The sequence below is a fragment of the Athalia rosae genome, chromosome 2, assembly GCF_917208135.1.
Source record: "Athalia rosae chromosome 2, iyAthRosa1.1, whole genome shotgun sequence".
NCBI lineage: Eukaryota > Metazoa > Arthropoda > Insecta > Hymenoptera > Athaliidae > Athalia > Athalia rosae.
Window position 1 is genome coordinate 6,716,920 of NC_064027.1, and position 21,178 is coordinate 6,738,097.

At 46.0% G+C, this 21,178-nt stretch overlaps 1 protein-coding gene across 3 annotated transcripts in view; it reads left to right on the forward strand.

The window, feature by feature from the left end:
* The window catches only part of LOC105684677 (transcription factor AP-2-epsilon), a 90,236-nt gene that overhangs the window by 24,658 nt on the left and 44,400 nt on the right, over positions 1 to 21,178 (forward strand). For all 3 annotated transcript variants that reach the window (XM_020851585.2, XM_012398231.3, XM_048650975.1), the window contains exon 2: positions 11,435 to 11,812. In XM_020851585.2, the coding sequence (XP_020707244.2) occupies positions 11,435 to 11,812 (378 nt within the window). The remainder of the gene's footprint in view (positions 1 to 11,434; positions 11,813 to 21,178) is intronic.

Below are 21,178 nucleotides of genomic sequence, written 5' to 3' on the forward strand. Positions count from 1 at the left end.
CTGATTTAATTTTAGTTTCTTCCATATGTACGTATACAGATGATACGTACACGTACGTATATTTGTTGTACCAGTTGTCGGACTTGTATGTTAATATTGACATTTTCGAACAAGGGATTTTAATGCCATGCTCAGAAAGTTATATCTTGCAAGCGGGAGGTATATATATCTTTGACGAAACACCGAATATATATACACCTATGCGATTCAATGGGCGTATATCTGTGTGGTTTTTTTTTTTTTTTTTTTTTTTCGTACATATAGGAACCCATTAAAGTCAAATTCATAGAGTCCACGTTCGGGTTATATACGAATATAATATCATCGATCGTCGATCGCATCGTGATTTGCAAAATCAAGTTTCCCACGATCCGGTCAGTGATATCTCTTTAGAAAAATTTCTTACCCGAAGCTATATACAGTATATGTTCCACGTACATAATTCAACATCCGTATGCATATCGATGGAACGTGTATCATCGTTATCGTTTGTACGGTGAAAGAACAAGTGGACAAAAAAATATATATGAATTACCATCTCGTATAATGCTTACCGAATTTAAAATTAGGCAATCTACTGTGACAAGAGAATGAAATAAGACGAAAAAGAGAAGCTGTCATTTGTCACGCGCAGATTGTCGAATAGATAATAACAAAGAACGACAAAGTTTTTCAAATACCATTTCAACGACATCTCGAGCCAGAAACGAGGAAAGAAATGGTCATCGGCGAGTATCGAGTTCGCTGGGTCATGAAATCGTGAATGTGCGCATCCAAGTGGCGTACAGATCGGGTCGCAGTTCTTCGGACGTTGTATGAAATAATACAAACACACATATGTACGTACACGTGTGTGAATTAGGTGCGGGTATGTGAAATAAATCAAATTTAATTGACGGAGTATTAATTCAAAGACAATCAAGAAGCGATTGAGATCTCCCGCGGATGGGCCGTCACTCGGATGTTGCCACCGCTAGGCCCGATAGCTGGAGTTGGTGTAACGTGACGGAATCGAATGATTTATTTAAGGTGGTCACGAAATGCCTTCGTCTTTATTCAACTTATAACCAAACTCCGTTAATTACTCATTAAGATTTTAGCCATCGATTGCTCTGACGTCTCTAAATCGGACGTCTATCGGTGATTGGTAATGACTGGGCACACCGCGCGTATATAACGTGCGTATAATATAACATGCATACATACGCACGCCGTATACCTGGCCCAATATTCTAAGGCGTGGCATAATAGGTTTTATTTTTATACGACCGCTATACGCCGATTACCATTTTTGGATTGTGCCGTTACCAAATTCGATTTGAATATTAAATTAATTTTAATCTATTTCCCTATTCGGCTCACCCTGCAATTTTCTCTACGTATCGTAACGTGCATTCGAAATTATTTTCTCTTTTTTCCCTGCACTTTCTTACGATTTGCCGAAATACGTCGTAATGAGTCTGGAAAAAAGTTGAAAAAATCCGAAAAAAAAAAAAAGTTAAAACAAAAATTAATAACTCAGGCGTCTCCGCACCTGCGATAAGTATATACAAAATTAGACAGTCATCAGAAAACTTTCTAATAGTTTTTAATATTTTTTTTTGTTTCTATTAATTTTGTTCTTATCTTTTATTTTGCTCAGATCCTGATATACTTTTATAATACACGATCCTATTCATATTTTCTAAACGGTATATGACGTGTATCAAATCATATACCGATCTCCGGTTTCTGATCTCTCGCATTTTGAGTTGCACGCATATACCTATCTGTATAACTTGGATCAATCATAGCTCACCTAACGGATAATATGCTTTGAAGAATTTAATAACGCGTGATTCGATACGGCGAATAAAATTTCCCCACCAAATATACCGATCCGATGGACGTTGAAAGAGATATCGATTCGATCCGTTTAAACACCTACGATCATCGATGTCATTCGAATTGATTTTCCGTTTGCGAAAAATTGAAAAAAACAAAAATTAAATAAACCTCAGCAATTACAAACAGGGATAAGGAAGAAAATCGCGTCTAGTTAACAGTGAAGTCTCGTTACGGTGGAATCTGACAGCGGAATCATGCAGATAGCGGGTTTATTATATGCCTACAGGGTGACGAGTAGATTGAGGCGGTTCTGTCCTACGGGGAGAAACTGGAGCGAAATTGCCCGAGGCTTTCATAACGTACACCGGGATGGATTTTATTTTTTTCGTCATCGATTATTTGCTCCATTTTCCGACAATCCGTTTCCACGTTGCAGTCGTGACGTATAGGGTGCGGTCGTTTCGAACGGCGTGTAAGAATCCCCGTTCTTCTTTCCTTCGATCGGCGAACAATATTTCATCGCTAACGGATCGCATTTTCATCTGGAAAGAGGATATAGGAAATCGTTTGCCCACCTGTGCTCACCCCGCGCCCACTAATTTTATAATCCATTCGAACACGCCCCTCGGGCGTTGAAAATCCGTTGTTCTTATATTTTATCCAAACACGGTGTAGAGTTTTGTGTGCACCTGTGTTAGCTTACATTAACGTTATTTAACACCGTCGTCTCTTCGTTTCCCACGTACCTTCCGAATAAAAAATTATCCGTTGATCTCTGCACCGCTGCAGCGGCAACGATCGCCGTCTCAGAACTGAATACGAGTCACACTCCACTCGAATCCTTTACTATGTTTACTCGTAAAAGATTGTACTCGTATACGCGTACCCGAGCGTATACGAGACGAGCAGATATTTTCAACTGAAAATTCCGGCGTTACTTGCGCCGCGGTAAACTCACAGCGGGAATTATACTGTACACCGTACGGACAAATCCAGGAATAAATTAAGACGAACGGACGCCAAAAGCCCTTCGTTATTCATCGTTTACAACTACGATGACAAGAGACGCTGGCAATCATAGAATCAAAAAATTGACACGTCAAAACGCCTCACCGCTTTTCTCAATTATGACTTACAATTAGGCATTCATATTCACAATCGTTGCACACACCGCGTATACCTACGTTTTCTTTCTTTTTTTTTTCTTTCCATTTACTTTTATTTCATCGTATGATTTTTTTCTTCCCTTTCATCGGATTTTAAGGACCGTTCCGGTTACGATATCTCACGGTTCCACTCCGCACCGCCTGACGAGAACGTCTTCTTCGCGCTGTCGTCGCGCGTCTGACCAAACAATGGCCCTACTACTGTCGTCGGTCTCGTTCGTTTCAGCGCTAACTACTCGTCCGTTTGAAGGCGTGGGCGCGGTTTTCTTCGAGATTTTCATGGACTTTGAAAATGTGTCTCCGAAATCGATCGGGTGGGCTAATTTTTTGGCAATTTTTGCCAGTTTCTCGAGCAACGATCCAAATCAGATCCGGAGTCGTTGGGACGAACGAGGTATAATTCCGAAACGATATTTGGAAAATTTCATACGGTTTCGCGTCACACGTGGTCGCGTTTCAGTTTACGCGGGGATAATGTAAAATCAGAGAACACGTATCACGGGGGATCGTGACGATCGGTTTTGCGTTATTCACAAAGAGACTATCCGACGCTGTAATACAAACGTACTATATACAATAAGTGGCACCGACAAAGTTTCTACACGATACATACGTCTACCGCATTACCCGGAGTAATCACGCGCGAATTGTATAATGTACGGTAAACGTATGTAACCTGTAGTGCAAAGTCTTCCAAGAACTGAGATATATCATCGGAATGACAAGGCCTCCAAAGATACCAACGTATGTACGTACGTACGTACGTACGTGGCGGAGAGTACACCTCGGAGAGTAGACGTATAATAATCCGTCGTAACGATGCTCGTTCAACCGGACCCTGACCCGCGCCTCTATTTTCTTTCCTATCGAAACTGGGTCAGAAATGAAAATCCGGACTCCGGCTGCCGACGATCGTTTAACGCCGGACATTCTTCTTCATCCCTCTCGAAGGCGAGTACATACACGAAAGGCGGCGCGCACGGCGCAATACGCGCGCCGTACGTAATCCAACCGTGGAGAACATCGTCGTCGTCATTATCGTATAGGTGTAATAACTCGGCATTATTATACCGGCGGCACACGTCCAGATGACGTTATAAAATAGTTATAACGCGAACGGACTACAATCCCACACGTGTATCCTACGGACGCGTGACGTAGGTAGTCGAGATTCCTCTTTCCCTCCGGCCCGTGACCCCTTCGCCCTTCCCCCCTCCCCCCTCCATTTTATCCCCTCTGTGTATATCCGAGCGCCCCTCCCGTATCGGTGGTTCGCGCGCCGACGGGGTATCGCGTGGCCGAAGGGGCGTCCCCTCGTCGATGGTGGGGCTCGCAGCCACGTGGTGGAGCGTACCCTGGGGCAGGATTTCGGCCCGTTCGCGTTTAAGCCGCATATACCGTAGCAACGGCGCGCATCGTGTCCTATAGTCAGTAGTAGTAGCTCCTAGCAAGAGCACCTGGTAACGTCCGTCGTTTCGTTCGTCCGTCCGTTCGTCCGTTCGTTCGTTCGTTCGTTCGCTCTTATCAATCTCCAGGCGAGATCGGTCGCGGTTGGGTCATCATCGGTCGGCTTAGACCACCCCGGAGCGATCAGCCGTTAAATCGAGAGGATCGGTAGAAAAAAGAGAGGAGGCTCTGTCGCTGACAAGTATACGGAAAATACTCTACGAAAGACGGAGACGGAGTCCGGGAACGAGGGAGACGTTTTTTTACCGTTTTTAAAAAAGTCGTTTTCCGACGAAATTTTCTATCGCACGTCGTCGTCGTTTGTGACACTCCACGCGTAGGAGTCTCTTCTAGTCCATGTCGGTATAACGCAATTTACAAGGAAAACTGCATATTGTTTTTTTTTTTTTTTCTATTTCCTTCGATTTCACTTAGCGGGACAAGGTAATCCGTTGACGAGAAAACCTGCTTCTAGTATTTCATTGATATTCTTTTTTCTCGTCGTCATTTTTTTCCCATTGACGTGACGCCGAGCACGTGATACCCCCCTACCTGAGCTATGCATCGGTACATTATAACTATGTCGAAGATATGGTATGAATAATTCTAGTCGATTTCTTCGTCCCGTTCGAGATTTACGATCAATGAAATTCGAAGTACCGATACTTGAATTGTATAACATTAACGGTCGTAAAAGGTGCTCGAGCTCATCGGCGAGCGCTGTCCTCCTCGATTCTTCAAAGCTCCTCGAATTGACACGGTGAAATCGGACCTCGAGAAATTACCGCGACCCCCGTCGCAAACTGCACCCTGCGCAATAAAAATTTGCGCGGTGCTACGAGAGAGGAGGTAAAAATAAAAGCGAATTCGGGATCGCGCGGTTAAAAAGGTTCGACAAAAAGTGAGCGACGAGGTGATCAAGGATAATAAACATCAACGTGATAAATTGCATACGACTGGACTGCCGAATTAAAAATGTAACATAAAAACGTTGTTCGTTTTTTCCATTATCCGTAACGCTGGTGATTCGATACGCGATTCGTCGCTACCGCGAGTCCTTCGTACGTACGTACGTACACACGTACGAGCTTTTTATTCGTTAGAAAAAAAACAAGGAAAATAAGGAGAGAAAAAATAAAGGAGAGTCTGTGATGCAGTGCGTGTTGAAATATTGTGTTTTGGTGAGTTAAGTGCCATTATACCCAAAGTTGGAGGGTGATCAGAGTGTCGTGTTCTTCGAGGAGGTGGCCAAAGAGGCCTCCTCGATCCAAACCGGCAAACTGGAGGTCCTTGGGGTGTTTCCGCCGCGTTCAGAGGCGCCAATTGCCGATAAACTGGCCCTCTGTTACGCCCCCCATGTCGATATGACAACGGTCATCGAGGTCGAGGTACAACCTTTGAGAATCATCGTACATATTATTACAGTGCGGTCATCTATTTGTCGGGGATACTTTGACTGTAGCTTGATTAGCATTTATTCAAAATCGCAATCGTCGATGCTGCTGCAGCAGCAGCAGCAGCAGCAGCAGCGACGGCAGCGGCTTATAATCGATTATAATTGCTACTTTCCGCTTCAGCATCGCGCGATGCATAACGTACGGCTATTTCCCGACCGACAGTCATCCGTTTTTCTGTCAAGTCAGTAAATGATGAAGGCAAAGAAAAAAAAAAAAAAATGAAAAAAATAAACAAATAATAAAAAAAACTAAAAAACGAAGCGTGGAATAATCGACCCCCTTCGGTAGAGGAGGTAACCTTCGAAACAAGAAGCGGCGCACGGTATCTCTTTATTTGTAAAAGATTTGCAGCGGTTCTTGGAAAATGCTCGATACCCACATACTCATAATACCACATCGACCGTCTCGTTCTTGATTTGCAATTGGAGAAAATATCGATAAATATCTGAGAAAACTCGCCAGTGACTGTCATGTCCACCGTCCGCCGTATCGGTAAATATGCAGGACATTCGTAGCTGTACATCGACGTTCTACGAACATTCTAAAAGACGCATCATCACCCTACAGTTACACAGCAACATCGGGACATTGTCCGCCAAACAAATGGTACCTACGTACCATCGCGAAACGTATACGATAACTGTCTACTAAACTTCTCTTGAGATACGGAACGTCCCGGCTGGGAGCGTATAATGTCCGGTTGGAAATCAAAACTTTTTATACCCAACGGTATTTTATCATCGGGTCTGTCGGATGAGACAAAGGCCTTTGCAGAAGGGTCTGAAAATCTCCCGTCGACACTGTTTTGAACCGTCGAGTTTAATTCTATTTCAAGTGCATACTCGAAATCATGTGTATGTATAGCTACTCCGTGACTGGGTAAACATTTATTATTTCACAAGAGAATGCAGGCATATATATATATATGTATAGTTACGCTTTGCTTTCGGAAGCGATTTCTAAACTTTCGTAACGGAAAACCTTACCTCTTAACCCCACACCAGACAAATAATTAACGGGCTCGTTCCGAACCACCTCGACTAATTAGCCAATATACTTTCTATAACGGGCTTCTATTAGCCACGTATTTTATTCCTCGACTCATCGATGTACTTTTGTCAGCGGCTGCTTGACGCGATAATGATAATAAATCACCGAAATTAGAGTCGGAATAGGCGATATGAAAATTTTATCTCGCGACGCGAAAATAAAATCTATATTTATTACTATGAAAGGTGGACCATTGTAACACACCGTTTGGCCAGGGCGTTAAGGGACGCCGTCAGGTATACGGTAGGTGTAGAAATGCAACCAATCTCTTTCTCTCTCTCTCTCTCCCTGGAAGTTTAAGAGAAGCTCGGTTTAAAAGATGGAATCGACGGATAGCCGCGGGAAGTTGTCGCAGGGAGTCCCTTGGACCGCGTAAAACGTCATCAGATCGTATCGGGATCCAGGAACGGCTTCGTGTATGTACGCATAGAATAAAGAGGTACCATATACCATACGGTACGTTGCAGATGGTAAAGCTTTCAAAGTTCCTCTGCGGAGGCCGCTTCCACGTTCTCCGGGATTATCGGCGGACCCCGTGTACATGTATGTACGTACGTGGATGCATCCCGCAGACGTACGTAGCACTCGGCTAAACTAAGACGTCTCTTCCGATATCTGACGGTTATATACTGTTATCCAAGATACATCTGTCTAACAAACACCCGAGATGGTCAGATCCGACGATTATAAAAGCCCGCGCGCAACGCGCTCCTTGTCTATAAGAGGACAATTCCATTGTCTCTCCTCAACATCCGATATCTGCAGCAGTTCTTACAGCTTCACCCGCGGCGTAAGGAGTCCCCGCAATTTATTTTAACGCGTCGTAACAACGGGGGACATCTGTCAACATTTTTCATTGTCTTTCGGACACTCGCGCGCCTCCGTTTCACCTTTATATAGTATATCTGCATTAGTTGATCGCCTCTTTCGACGAAATTATATCTACCCGCTGTAGGTGGGTAGGTAGGTAGGTAGGTAGAGTCCGCCGCGTTACACGTTGAACGGTAACTATCGTACAGCGTTAGCGGCTTCGCCGATTATTATAATCTCCTCGAGTAAAACTGGTGCAGTTTAATAAATGAGCGTGGGTACGACTATATTGTAACTGTATACCGAATTACGCCCCGGAGGGATTTTCGGGAATTTTTAACATGCGACGTGTACGTTACATGTACTCGTACGTAACACGGTGCGGTGTCACGGGACGATCGTCGAGTGATAAACGAGGGATGATGACGAACCCTATAACTAACTTTTCAACGGGCCGATATTCTTCGACATGTCCACCAGATCGTCGATAATTTTCGAACGAAATCGGTACCTCGGAATTCCCCCTTTATGAAATTATCATTATTCCATATACTGTGCGCCGTTTATACAGTCAGCTCGAGTACTTGTTATACGGCGGGGTATGCAGAATAACGTCGTAAAAAAAACCAGTTCGGCTCGATGAAAAGTAATTTGAGCGAGTCGCGAACGAAAAAGATGGAATACCGATCGAGAAAAACGTGGGGGGAAAAAGGAACGAAGAAAAACCCACTTCGTATTCCCCACGCCGCGCCGCGCCGCCGCGTTCGCTTCCGATGACCCAACGAATCGCCATTGACTCGTGCTGCCGTTGAAAGAAAAAATGAAATTCCAACGTCGAACGGAATTCGCGAGGAGTTCGTTGCGGATTTGTAAGTATGCCGGCATTCCCCGCGCAATTGGGTCTGCGAAAAATGTTTCGCTTCCGAATGTGCGAAACGGCGTTACGTCGGGTCGGGTATGCGGCCAAGAGCGCGCGTAAGAAATACACCCCGAATCGTTTCGGTAGTAGTTAACTCGTGACGCGTCTCGTTCGAAGGGTATAAGTGTAACCTGGATACCGCGGGTTCGAGTAACGGGACTTAACGACCAATTAAAAGATTTCGTCGACAGGTTAGATGGGGACGGACATTTTTGCAGAGGTGATTTCTTCTCCGCCTCTTCCTGCTTCCGTCTTCGAGGATTTTTTCCTCGCGTTCGTTCGCGTTCGTCTCCGTAGCGCGTACGAAGGTGCCTCTTCCGATCGTCGCGGGGAGACGATCGTCGCGGAATATCGTTTAATCGCGGTGAAATTCCAGGCAGGACTCTCGGCGCTAATCGTCGGGGCACCGCGTTCCCGCGGTCTCGCCTCGGGCCTAAAGACCGCGATTTATGAATGATTCTCGATCGAGTCCAGCCCGCGGGATGATTGCTCCAAAGTCCTCCGGCAACTCGACCGTCTTCCTGTATCACTTCATCACTCGTAATAACAACTTATCTAGTCTTATCTCTCGCGCGCGGACGATTTTATATCTCTACTGTGACCGCCGCTCGGCTATCTATCTCGACATCTTTCGCACCGGGGTCACACCGCCGGTTTCCATTCCAACGGCCGATACTGCAAACCGATATTTGCATAGTTCGCATGATTCATTCTCATCGGATACACGGTGCGATCCAACCCCGGGCGATCCTTGCACTCGGGAACGTCGCCTTGGGGGCGACCTTACATCCGAACAACTGCCCAGGTATACGCAATTACGAGTCGAAAATAAATCGACGAAACAACGATAAAGGGGGGGACGATACGTCGCTCGTCTACGAACAGAGGGGTAAAAGTTCCGTCGAAACGGAGAGACTCGGTAAGCGGAGTTCGCGAGATTCGATCGGACTTCTTGTAGTCGAGGCGCACACACGTTATGCGCCTGGTACACGATTGAATTCCATCTCTCCGGCGATCCGACGTACACCGTCAGTCTCCGCTTGAGGAACTAGGCTTTGGTGATTGATTTCTTATACTCCGTGGCCTATAGTTTACGCACGGTGTCCGGACTTACGCAACTCTCTGCATCGACACGCAAAGATCCAATCGCCGCCGCCGCTGCCGTTGCCGAGCTTCGGGACGTCATAGTAGGTCGATTTGTGGCATGTACGCGTTTATACACACGTGCGTCTTGCGCTCCCTTCTTGCACGTCGTTCGCGGTCGCGGGATCGGCCACCTCTCTTTTTGTACGCCTAACTCTTTCGCGTATCGTCGCGCGCTACGTACGCGCACACGTACGTATTTCTATATACCTTTACTTTTGGCCTTTGGCAATCATGGCAACATTAATTCTTCCCCTTCGCGGAGCTGTACGCTGCGCGGCTAGTCGTGTACGGGACCTGTCATAATATAATTACTATTCTAACGGAGTCTGAACGCGCCATGGGATTGGCCAATTTTACTGTGAATTCCCCTGCATTAGTTTATTGTAACTGTACACATGGCGTGAAAATTATACCGACTCCTCGTCATTGTTTGCAGTACCTTGTTTTTTTTCTCTTTATTCCTTCGTTTTTTTTGTTTTTTTTTTGACGTGGTCCTTTTATCAATTTCACGCGATGACCTAGAATTCTCACTTTACGCATGCGAGATTCTTTTTTATTCTGCTTCGAGAATCATCGTCGAGTGCCGAATGTATAGGTATACATAAATATATATGTTTTTTTTTTTTCACCATCGGATTGTCATTGGTAAATTGTCGATATATTAGCTCGCTGATTTTTGATTCGGTCCGTAACGAATCGTGCCTTTTGTGTGTCTCTTCGATATCATTACGAGGGGCATGCGAGAAAGTCTGCAAGAAAGCGAGAATTATTGGCGCGTACCTGCCGCGGATTGAATATAAGGAGGAAAAGGTGCAGGCTTTGTCGGTTGACAATTATTTCACCGAGTAATGCGATGACACTGTAACTTCATGATCTCAATTTCACGATGAGATTAATATAATTGCGGTGATTAATCGACGTTGCCGTTCGTGCGGTTTGTACGTAGGAAGAGAACGAAAGAAAAAAAAAACGAAAAAAAAAAAAGAGCAACGCGAAAAAAAGTCTGTTTCGTTTTTTCGTTTAATTCTCCGTCGATCTACACGGAGCAAAAACCATGTCAACTATGACCGACCACTGCCCGGTTAATAGCGCTTGCAATTCCTCCGAAATTACCTCTTATTCATACCTATATGGGCTGGGTTCTTACTCGGAAACGAGAAAGATGACCGAATAAATTTACGGAGCTATTAACGTGCCATCTTTTCTTACCTCTTCTTAAACCGCCGGCAGTTTCTTATGTTACGTGCATGTACACGACGTACCATTATATGAATAATAAGTAAAAAATAAAAAAAAATAAAATAAAATGAAATAAGAAAAACAACAACAAGAACAACAACACGATATAAAAAATGAAGCGGCGAGTCGCTCGTAACACTTCGCATAAGCCGGACCACCCTGCAGGGGTTGGGAGTAACGGATGAGAGATTTCGCGATGCGTATTCGACGCGGTAATGATCGTTACGATGTATAACAATAATCGACGTGCGTAACGAAAGAGGACAGAAGCTGTACGGAAATAGAGCGAACGCGTGTAACGCGATTTAATCATTTGAGAAAATCATTTATCGGAGATGCGTATGTTTGATATCTTCTGTTGTGTTATTTTTCAGGACCGGCTGACGGGACATGGAGGAATTTCATCCCTCAGCGGTGGTAATTCGTCGCCTTACTCCGGGGCGCATCACCACGGTCACAGGGGTAACGGCAACGGGGGCGGCATGCCGCATCACGGTGGCGCGTCGCTTCCGACCGCCTCGGATTTCCAACCGCCGTATTTTCCTCCACCTTTTCCTTCGCACCATCACGCTCCCGCCAGCCCCCAACATCCCGGTCTCGGACAACCCCAACACCTCGACTATCTCGTCAGCGATCCGTACGCCCAAACGCTGAACACTCTTCATCAACATCACTATAACCAACTGTCGGCCGCGGTTACGGCCGGCCAAAGAAGCGGTGACCTCAGAAGGGACGCCGAGGGCATACATGTGGTAAGTTTTGACGTACATTCGATTCGTGCGCTTTTCAGGTTTTTCATTCGGAAGCCCGGATACGAGAATTGGGTGCGAGTTACTTTTTCCCGCACACTCGTTCATTTTACCACATGGAATCTGTACCTGAAGAAATTCTCCGCAGATATCGTCTCCTTTTTTGTTTCATTTTCCCCCTTCGCTCTTCGAGAGTCCATTGTGGTTCAATTACGGTATGCGTGTACAGGTATACACACGTGGCACGGGTGTATGTACGTGGATCCGTAGAAGCGCGTTCCGAACTCGGCTTAAGATTCAGATCCGGTCACGTGCACAGCGTGCTACCTCATTACAATGGTGTAGCCGTAGTTACGTACATTATCTACAGAGCATTATCCCTACTTAGACTTTTGTGCCATCGAACAGGTATACGTATACGTGTATACAGACGGGGTATATATCCTCGGGTAATAGTCGGTGGTATCGATCGATCAGACAGATCGAAGCCAATAAGTTTCTCCGTGACATCATTGATCCCAATCGTGAGGCTCCCCGAGAAGGTGACTTCGGACCCCTGTCGTGATATTTACACACCTTTCCATCCGACTACTTTGCCTGTCCGACTAAACGCTCTCGGACTTACAGGGTGTCAAATACGAACTACGTTATCTCAACGTTATTCGTACGAAACGGAGTCCGCCCGTGCCTATCTCGAAGTCATCTCTCGCGTTAAATCTTCGAAAACCCAGGAAAAAAATGAAAATAAAAAACGCTCCTCGCGCATTAATTTTTGGCCCGTAGAAAGTATAAGAAATCACGAGACGAGATGAAAACAGAAAATGAAATAAAAAAGATTTGGATTTCTTTGGCGGTACGCGCGGTGACATTTCGGTTACAGCGGCGTATGAAAAATATTATTCGGCTCTCTTTCGCGGGGTCAGAGATGGTGAAGTTATAGGGTTATCTGTGTAGGAAGTTGTAGGAGATGTAACGAAACCTGGTTACTCGTTTCGTTACCTATTACGAGTCGTTGTTCGTTTTTTTTTTTTATTCTTTCGTTGCTTTTCAGTCGACTTTTTTCGTTGTTTTAAGATTTGTTTTTTTTTTTTTCTTTTTGATTTTTTTATTTCGGTCCGTTTTCTTTTTCTTACTTCCTCCTCTATTCGGCTTGCGTTTCTCGTGTCTAAGATTTATTAGCATACGTGATTCGCCCCGTGACGAGGTGGGAGGAGGCATGAGACGCTAGTCACTAGAGAGACGAGAGGGCCAAATGTCACATTTCCATATTTTATTGTGACGAGTACCGGGTTTACCGTTGTTGGCAAAGCGTTACTCACCGCCTATTCTCCATCCACCGCTTCTCTCCTAGACCAGGTACTTCCACCTTCTTCTCATTTCATTCAAAAATTATAAAACAGCTTTATCTCGCGAAGCGAAACAACGAAAAAAAAAAAAAAGAAAAGAAAAAGAAATCAGCATATCTTTAATCAGACGTGTGAGCAACGTACAAGTTTCATCAACGCCGAACCGAAGCTCGTAATCGCGTAACTCGAACAATTTCCGAAATTGAATACACCGTCTCGAAATTTCGCACCAGTAATCGCTCGAGTTTCTTGCCAAATTATCTCGCAAAATTATCGACCTTAGTGTGTACACGTGTGCACGTGTATATCGTACAGCTAACTTGTATAGGTACCCAACGTTCGAAAGATCGAAGTCACGTACCACTGGCCAGATCAATCATACGACATCGGATTGGTCGGGATCGAGTACCCTGATAGCTTCGCTAGATTTGTTTCTACAATTGAATATACTCGAGTTTCTACGAGGGGGCATAGATTATTCGAACATTAGATATACGTATATACACGTGTACAATAGCAGCGTTCCGTACACGTGTACCGTGATTTTAACTACGCCAGCTGCCTTTCGCGTACCTCAAATTCTCGGTGAAGTTCGCCTCGTGTGAGCGCAGACGCAACGTCGTACGTCGATTGGTTCCAAGGTGTACGAGATGGAAGACGGTATGAAAAAATAGCGAGCGTTCGGGTGCCGGGTGAAAAATCTTGGCCGGCGAGATTCGCTCCACCCATTGTCCATCGGAACACACGGGAACAGAACGTCCGAAACTTTCACGGGGACTCGACACTCGCCTGTATTTTCTCTCTTTGTTCCCCCCCTCGTATCTTCGGATGTTCCTCTCGCTTTCTGTTCCCGATATAATAATAGGGGCCCGCGTCGAGTGGCTTGGCTTTCACGAGCGAAAAAGGCGAAAAGAATAAAGAAAAGGAAAGAAAAAATGGAAATTTAAATCACCCCAATTACGTCACGGCGTACGAGAACACGTATCGGCGTTACGCGAAATGCCGGAATTACGGTGTCGAAAATTTTCGAACAATGGCGTCACGTTTCTCGGAATTTAGTGTGAATTCTTTTTTCGAAATACGAGCACACTTATTACAGAAATTTTGGGGAGGATTAGCTCGGAGTTTGGGTTCGGTAACGCGATTCCGTGGGTCGGTCCGCTGCGGAGCTCTTTATGGCGATGAAGTCTTTGGAAAACCACGAGAGCCTGGGGGGTGGTCGGGCACAGGAACGCTGCAGTCTCGAATAGTTCGTCACTGGAAGTTAACCAACTATGCAGTGTTGTGTCTTCCCGCACGTCAACTTTTGACAATGAGCCGTCTTATCTCCGCCTCGTATAGCGAGTTTTCGTCGAAGACCGCCGAAGCCAGGGGACGGTTTCCTCGTCTTCGTTACTTTAAAAAGGGGGTGGAAAAAATTATAGCGTAACGGAAATTCAATGAATTCGCAATCGCGGTGTCTTTTGACGCGTGTGCTTAATTGTTGAAAGAACTAAAATACCGCGTTTCAAACGTCATTGTATGACCATTTCGTTCGTAAATCATGGTTGTAAATGTTGAAATTTTAATTTACCGCCGCGGTACTATAGATGTCAAGAAAAATCGTAAAGGCAACTCGCAAGTTGATATTTTTCTTCCTTTTATTTTTCTCTCTTTCCCTCTCCTCTCCTCTCCTCTCCTTTTCTTTACTTTAGCCTTTCGAAGATTTATATCCCTTCGTATAGTTAGCGGGTTAACTACCTCGCGGTGCGCATCGACGCGTGTATAATTTCTCTTTACTTTTCATTTTTATTATCCTTTTTTTGCACGCTTGAAACGGATCGGCTGCCATCGGATTTTCATTACGCGCGGTTGTGTACGCGCGCGTAAATACCTACGCTGAAGCCCGGTGAGGATTAATCGGCGATCGCCTCTGCGTCTTCTTCGGACGCGAATGCGGAAGAATTCGGTTAATTTGATTTTCAATAAAAGCGGCGGCGGGGGGGTAATACGAACCGGGATACGGATCCCTCTCTCTCTTCTCCGGACGTTACCGAACCTGCGAGTCGGTACAGAGTTCAAGTTTTGTTTCCTACGTATCAGCGAGGGTGTAGAGTAATTTACTTATTAAGATTCGGTTAGACCTTCGACATTCCCTTGAGGCGGATGCCTTGCGGGTGAGCTTTGAGGCAAATATGCCAAGAATTGCCGAGCTCAAGACAAGATAGATGGAAGGAAGGAAGGAAGAAAGGAAGGGTCTTCATACTCTGCCATCGGACGACCCGCGTTATGTAGTCCGTACCCACGTATATACGTATATATATACCTAGCCCGATAATTCCTATGGGCATTGCACCAAGCGTTCAGCAATTTTCTCCGATTAATTCGTTCGTTTTTACTCCGTATAATAAGATGAACGTACCGGCGCGATCCTCCGAACGGATGAAATGTCCTCTGTCCATTCTCGACGGGACATCGATTGACCGTCGATTGATCGCTTACCGTTCGCTGCATTTTCTTCATCTCTCTCTCTCTCTCTCCTATTTTTTTTCTTTTTATTTTTTACAATCGCGAAATCGATATCGTAGAAGCCTGGAAATCTTGAAGCTCGTCAAAGGAGCGTATAAATGGTATTGAAAACGTTCATCCACTCGCTATTAAATCAGAAATACTCTCTACGGCAAATGTTGTACGGTCGCGTTGCCGCTGTCGTGACATAGGGGGGTTGCAGTCGATATCACAATGCTAATAATCAGCTGAGTGGCCTCCTGCAGGACCACCCAGTAAAACGTAGCCCGTTCACCCTATCCCGACCGGCACCACTACCCCTGCAAATTCATCTCCGCTCGCTCCCTTTTTTTGGCCCCTTCAATGCCCGCGATCCTAAAGACCCCCGCATTACACGCCCCAGTTGATCCGGTCCAACTGCAATCGCGCCACGGTATCTGGATGCACGATGTACAACGAAACCACCTCATATACGCCCAAACGCCTGGCATTTCTGACGTGACGGCATTTTTAACCGGGTATTTAGAGCGGGGAATTCCGGGTTATTGTGCCTCCTCGTGCACCCGGTTCGGAGTTTGGAGTTAAGTTAAGCCGTACGTACGTACGTCCGTTTGTGGACTACGCGAGGGATCATCCGGACTTGGTTCGCGCGATCTTCTTTGGAGTTTTATTGTCAGAACGGGACAACAAAACCGTTTTTCACCTCGATTGCGGTCGACTTACCGCGGGGTCGGCGATTTTGTTCGGGTCTCGATTTCACTCGGGTGAATTTTCAAAGACGCGTTTGATTTGTTTCACCCGTTCGATACGTCGGATGAGAAGAGAGAAAAAAAAATTATGACGAGATCGGAGGGAAGAGAGGAAGGGAAAGTACGGTAGAAACTTGTCTAGCTTTTCGCGCGATACGTCGTGAGTCAGAAAATTCCGAGACGAAGAAAGACATTTCGCTGGCGCATGAATGTCGCGCGCGGTGGATACAGAGCCCGGGATATGGACGCGATACATCACTGATCTCATCAGAATCGCAAACTTCTTCCTTATGGTACTCCACGTACTCTTCGCACGTCCCCTGCCAGACTACGGACAAAAAAAGCATCGAAAAAGTACACGTGTATTATATCTAGAATTTATTCATACCGAACACATCCACGGTAATCGAAGCGACTCCGATAGGCGAAAAGGATGAAATTTCGTGCAGTTCTGCTCGAAAGTAGTGACAAAAAAAAAAAAAAAAACAAGCATCGAGGTCTCGATTTGTATAAGAGAAAACTATAATACGTATCCGTCCGTACGGCGGTGCGGCGATCAGCAGCGTCGAGTCGTCGTATATACGAGCCGGTCGACGAACGTCAAAAGTCCTGTGCGTTTCTTTTTTGTCGGTTGATTTTCTCGACGAGGATGACGGAAGCTGCGATTAAATTAGTTTGATCTAGATAAGGAACGTACCTGTCCTAGGGTAACCTACCTCCTCGCGATTAACTCGCGTAAATGGTGTATACGTGAGGAGTTGGCGTATACCTAATACCTATATGTATATGGATATATATATATATGTATATATATATATATATATATTTATAAGTTCATCGCCAACGGGTAAAGGTAGGAGGTAAAAATTCCGGATAAACGCGATTTCATTGCGTAGAGGTGAGCGCGCGCGTTTAACAAGAGAAAGGCGATCACATTTCATCTCATTAGTAGCGTATTACCACCGCGTGTACATGCATACGCGTCGCGACGACTGTTATAAGCGCGTTTAATTCCACTAATACCCGGTAACGCCAATTTATAACTATCACCATGGGAAAGACGCAATTCGTTCGCTCATCGCCGATCCTCCAGTTAGTAGATTCGTTTGTTCGTTCATTAGCCGCCGCTCGAACCGGCGACGCCGCGCGCATGACTTCTTTTTTTTTTTTTTACAGCGTGAAAGTCATCGTCTACACGCCGGGAATGAAATCCAATCAAACTTCGAACTGAACATAACCGAGCGTAACCGTATTTATTCATTGAACGAAATTAGTGGGTATGGTTATCAGAGCGCGTTTCCGTACGATCGTCGCTCGAAATACCGACCGCCGAACCCGCGGAGTTCCCATGCGGTGCATTTCCTCGATCGAATTCGTGCGCACCGCGCGCGTGCAGGAAACTCACGAAATCCTTCGGATTCGGGACGAAGTTTTATACGGCCGCGACGCGGCGACGTCCTGCGGCGAAGGGAATTGTACAGGATTCGGAATATTACGCACCCCCGTACGCAACGTGTTTACGCATCCTAAACGCATAAACGAGCGATAAGTTTGAACCTCGTCGTATACAGATATTATATATATATATATAATATCTGAGCTAACCGCCTGTGCGCAGGCTGCATTTCTCGAACACGTACCCACCGCTCTATGATATATTATCTTTGTAAGAACTGTGAAACAGCGCACACGCAGACCGGTTCCATTATAGAAACAACCACCGTAGGTTCAGCTGCGATACTGTTAAATGTTGCAATACCGATTTATCGGCATGCGTTCTACTGCGAGCGAAGTATTTTGTACCGAACTTGGTTTCAGAAAATTTCTTTCATCCTCGTGAATTCTTTTTCGACGGATCGATCGCCAGGCTTCGAGAAGCGTACGTTTGTAAAAATGATCGTCATTCGAGGCTCGATCCCCTCGATCGCTAATTGAGTTACTTATTATATGTTGGGGATCGCGAGGCGACGTTTCAAAGAATCACTGACGAAGATGTTTCCGAGGAACTTCATCCTCGCGTCGTACAGATCCTCCTCTGTGCTGCCCGCCCCGCGGTATACGCGGAGGTATAAGCGAAGTAGCGGAGAGAAGTTGCTGCCGCCGCAATAGCGAAGTGCAAAAAGTTGCCCCGGTAAGATTCTGCGGACGATCCGTACCGCGCGGAGACGCGGGGCGACGCGACGCGACGACGGTGTGAAAGAAGAAGTCGGCGGCGGCGGCGGCAGAGGTATAACAGCGGCTAGCGCAAGGGCTTATCAATCTGAACTTTTTGAACCCAACGAGGCAGTGGGTCACCACCTTTCGTGGTCCACGTCATATCGCGAGCACGCGGAGGCGGAAGGCGTAGCCCGCTCCGCGGAATTCCGTGGAAAAAGAAGCGGTGTGATAAGAATGGAAACGGCGAAACCGCGTAATAAAGCATGACGCTTAATCTGGAGAGCGAATCGTTGAAATTTCACCTGTCGTAGCTTCAACGCTCGCGTTCGCGTTGCGCGATGTGACCATCTCGAATAAAAACGGAAAGAGGAGAATGAAAAAAAAAAGAGAGTAAGGATTTAAAGCGAAGGTATTTCATCGGGAAGCCGCGCGCGTTTGCAAACGTGGTAACTTGATGTACGGTACGTCTACCGCAAAGTTGAATTGCACTCGCGTATGTATACGTATATAACCGCGAGTTGGCCCAAATCTACGTTGCTTTTCCTTCGCTCGCCGCGGTCGTTGTGATTAAAATTCTGAACGTAACTCGCGTTTTAGTTCTTAGAAAACTTTCTCAGCTTAAGTTAGGCTCCCGCAGCACTCAATTACCCACCGCTCGTATCGCGGAACGCAGTCCTCGAAGTATCTCCTTCGTTTCCGGTTATACCTATTACCGCTTTATCGCGAATAAAAATCAGCAAACTTCTCAGAAACGGAATAACAAACGGACGACGTTTTTCCCCGACCCAACCCGTGACCCTAGAACCCGAAGGAACAATGTCAACCGTTTCCAACGAAGTGCGATCAACGCCGAAGTTCAAGTAAACGGGGGCGTGACTCAATTTTCTGCGGGAATCGTAGAAATTTTTCAGTCAACGTTTCATCGAATCCTTCTCCAACTACGCTCGCCTATTCGCAAGAGGCAATTGCACCGTTCGAGTCACGTAGCATGACGAATAAACGTACATGTATAATACGCTCGCTAAAACTACCCGCGTGCAAAGTACGAAAAAAGAAAATATTCCCCACTGCAGCATCGTCGCACTATCGTCAGGTTGAATCGTAAAAAAAACTCCACTGTGGGAATTGGGTCTCTTTTAACTCTTGTCTCGTTTCATATCGGCGACGTTTTACCGTGTCGTCCGTGCGATACGCGTTATTATAGGTGGGTACATTTTGACGTGTACATACATATGTACCCAAAGATGCAGCGAACGGCAGCGGCGACGTGATCTTATATATATACGAACCTCGTTTCTGTTGCAAATTGCGTTTGTACGTATCTTTCGTCCTTCTTCGTAAATGATTCGTTTAATAGCCAACGCAACCTGAAAAGAGCCGCGTCTCGCATTGTATTTTTCCGTCTTTTTTTTTTTTCTTTTTTTTTTTCTTTCTTTCTTTTCGTTCCTCCTACAGCTAGACCGTGCAAACTGCTACCGGCGATACGCGCCCGCCGTAATATTCGTAACACGCCGTCCTCGGTGTGCGTAACGCCCCGAAGGGACGAGTTCAACCTCTATTGGTATAAATCAAAACTATCGCCAAGGCACTTACCGTCACTTCCTTCGTATCGCAAGTCATCAGACTCTAATTTTACACTGAAAATAGACTTTACAGCTTCTGCACTGGGGTAACGTAATTCTCCCTCCGAAGACGTAGTGCCACTATATTTCCAGAAAGTAATACACGCCGGGGCATTCGCGCTGCAGGAATAATAACTCGACGTTCGCGCCCAGAACCGTTTACGATCGAAACTTTCGAAGCACGGGAGCGCGATACGCCATCGGGATTTTCACAGATTTTGAATCCGGTTCGTCGTCACCCATGAATCACCTCACCGTGAAACTTGTTGCAGTTTCTCCCGTTCCGCGTCTGTTTTCTTTTTCGTTTTCGCGGATTCCCTGGGGGTAATCCGCGACGGACCTGAACCACCTCGTGTAATTGCGTGAACGTGGCAACGGCTAGATGAAATGATTAAGTGCCGCTTGTCGGTGTATGTAACCGTATCGCTGTGGATCGGCCTCTTTGGCGCGGAGCGATTTGCCGAGCAATTATTAAAAGGTTGAGACGAAAGGTAAAGTCGAGTCGTTAATTATAGCCACGGTAAGCATCGCGGCAACGGCAACGGCAACGGCAACGGCAACAGAAACACGGGAGCAGTCCGCGAAGCCGCGAGAAACCCGGTAGTGAACGATTCCTCCGTTCTTCCCTGGCCGTCCGGCAAACAGGTCAGATCGTCTTACGCGTCGTCGGTGCACTCTGACCCTCCGAGGCGAGTTCGAGTTCGAGTTCGAGTTCGGCCTTCGCTGGACTGGGTTCGTAAGCCCCGTAAAAGTCCCTCTTTAGTACCGCGATATCTCCATGTACGCGCAACAACGCGTTCGTACGCACGTACGCGTGTTAAACATAACTATAATACGAACGCGCAGGTGATCGTCGTACCTATTCCTCGTTCGCCAGGCCTTTCCGAGATCGGCTGCGATCACGATCGTCTTGGAAAACTCGCGCGTCTCGATCCTCCGGCAACGGATACACCGCGACTATATACCATATTCTACGATAGAAATTCTCGTGTCATATCTCGGATGACC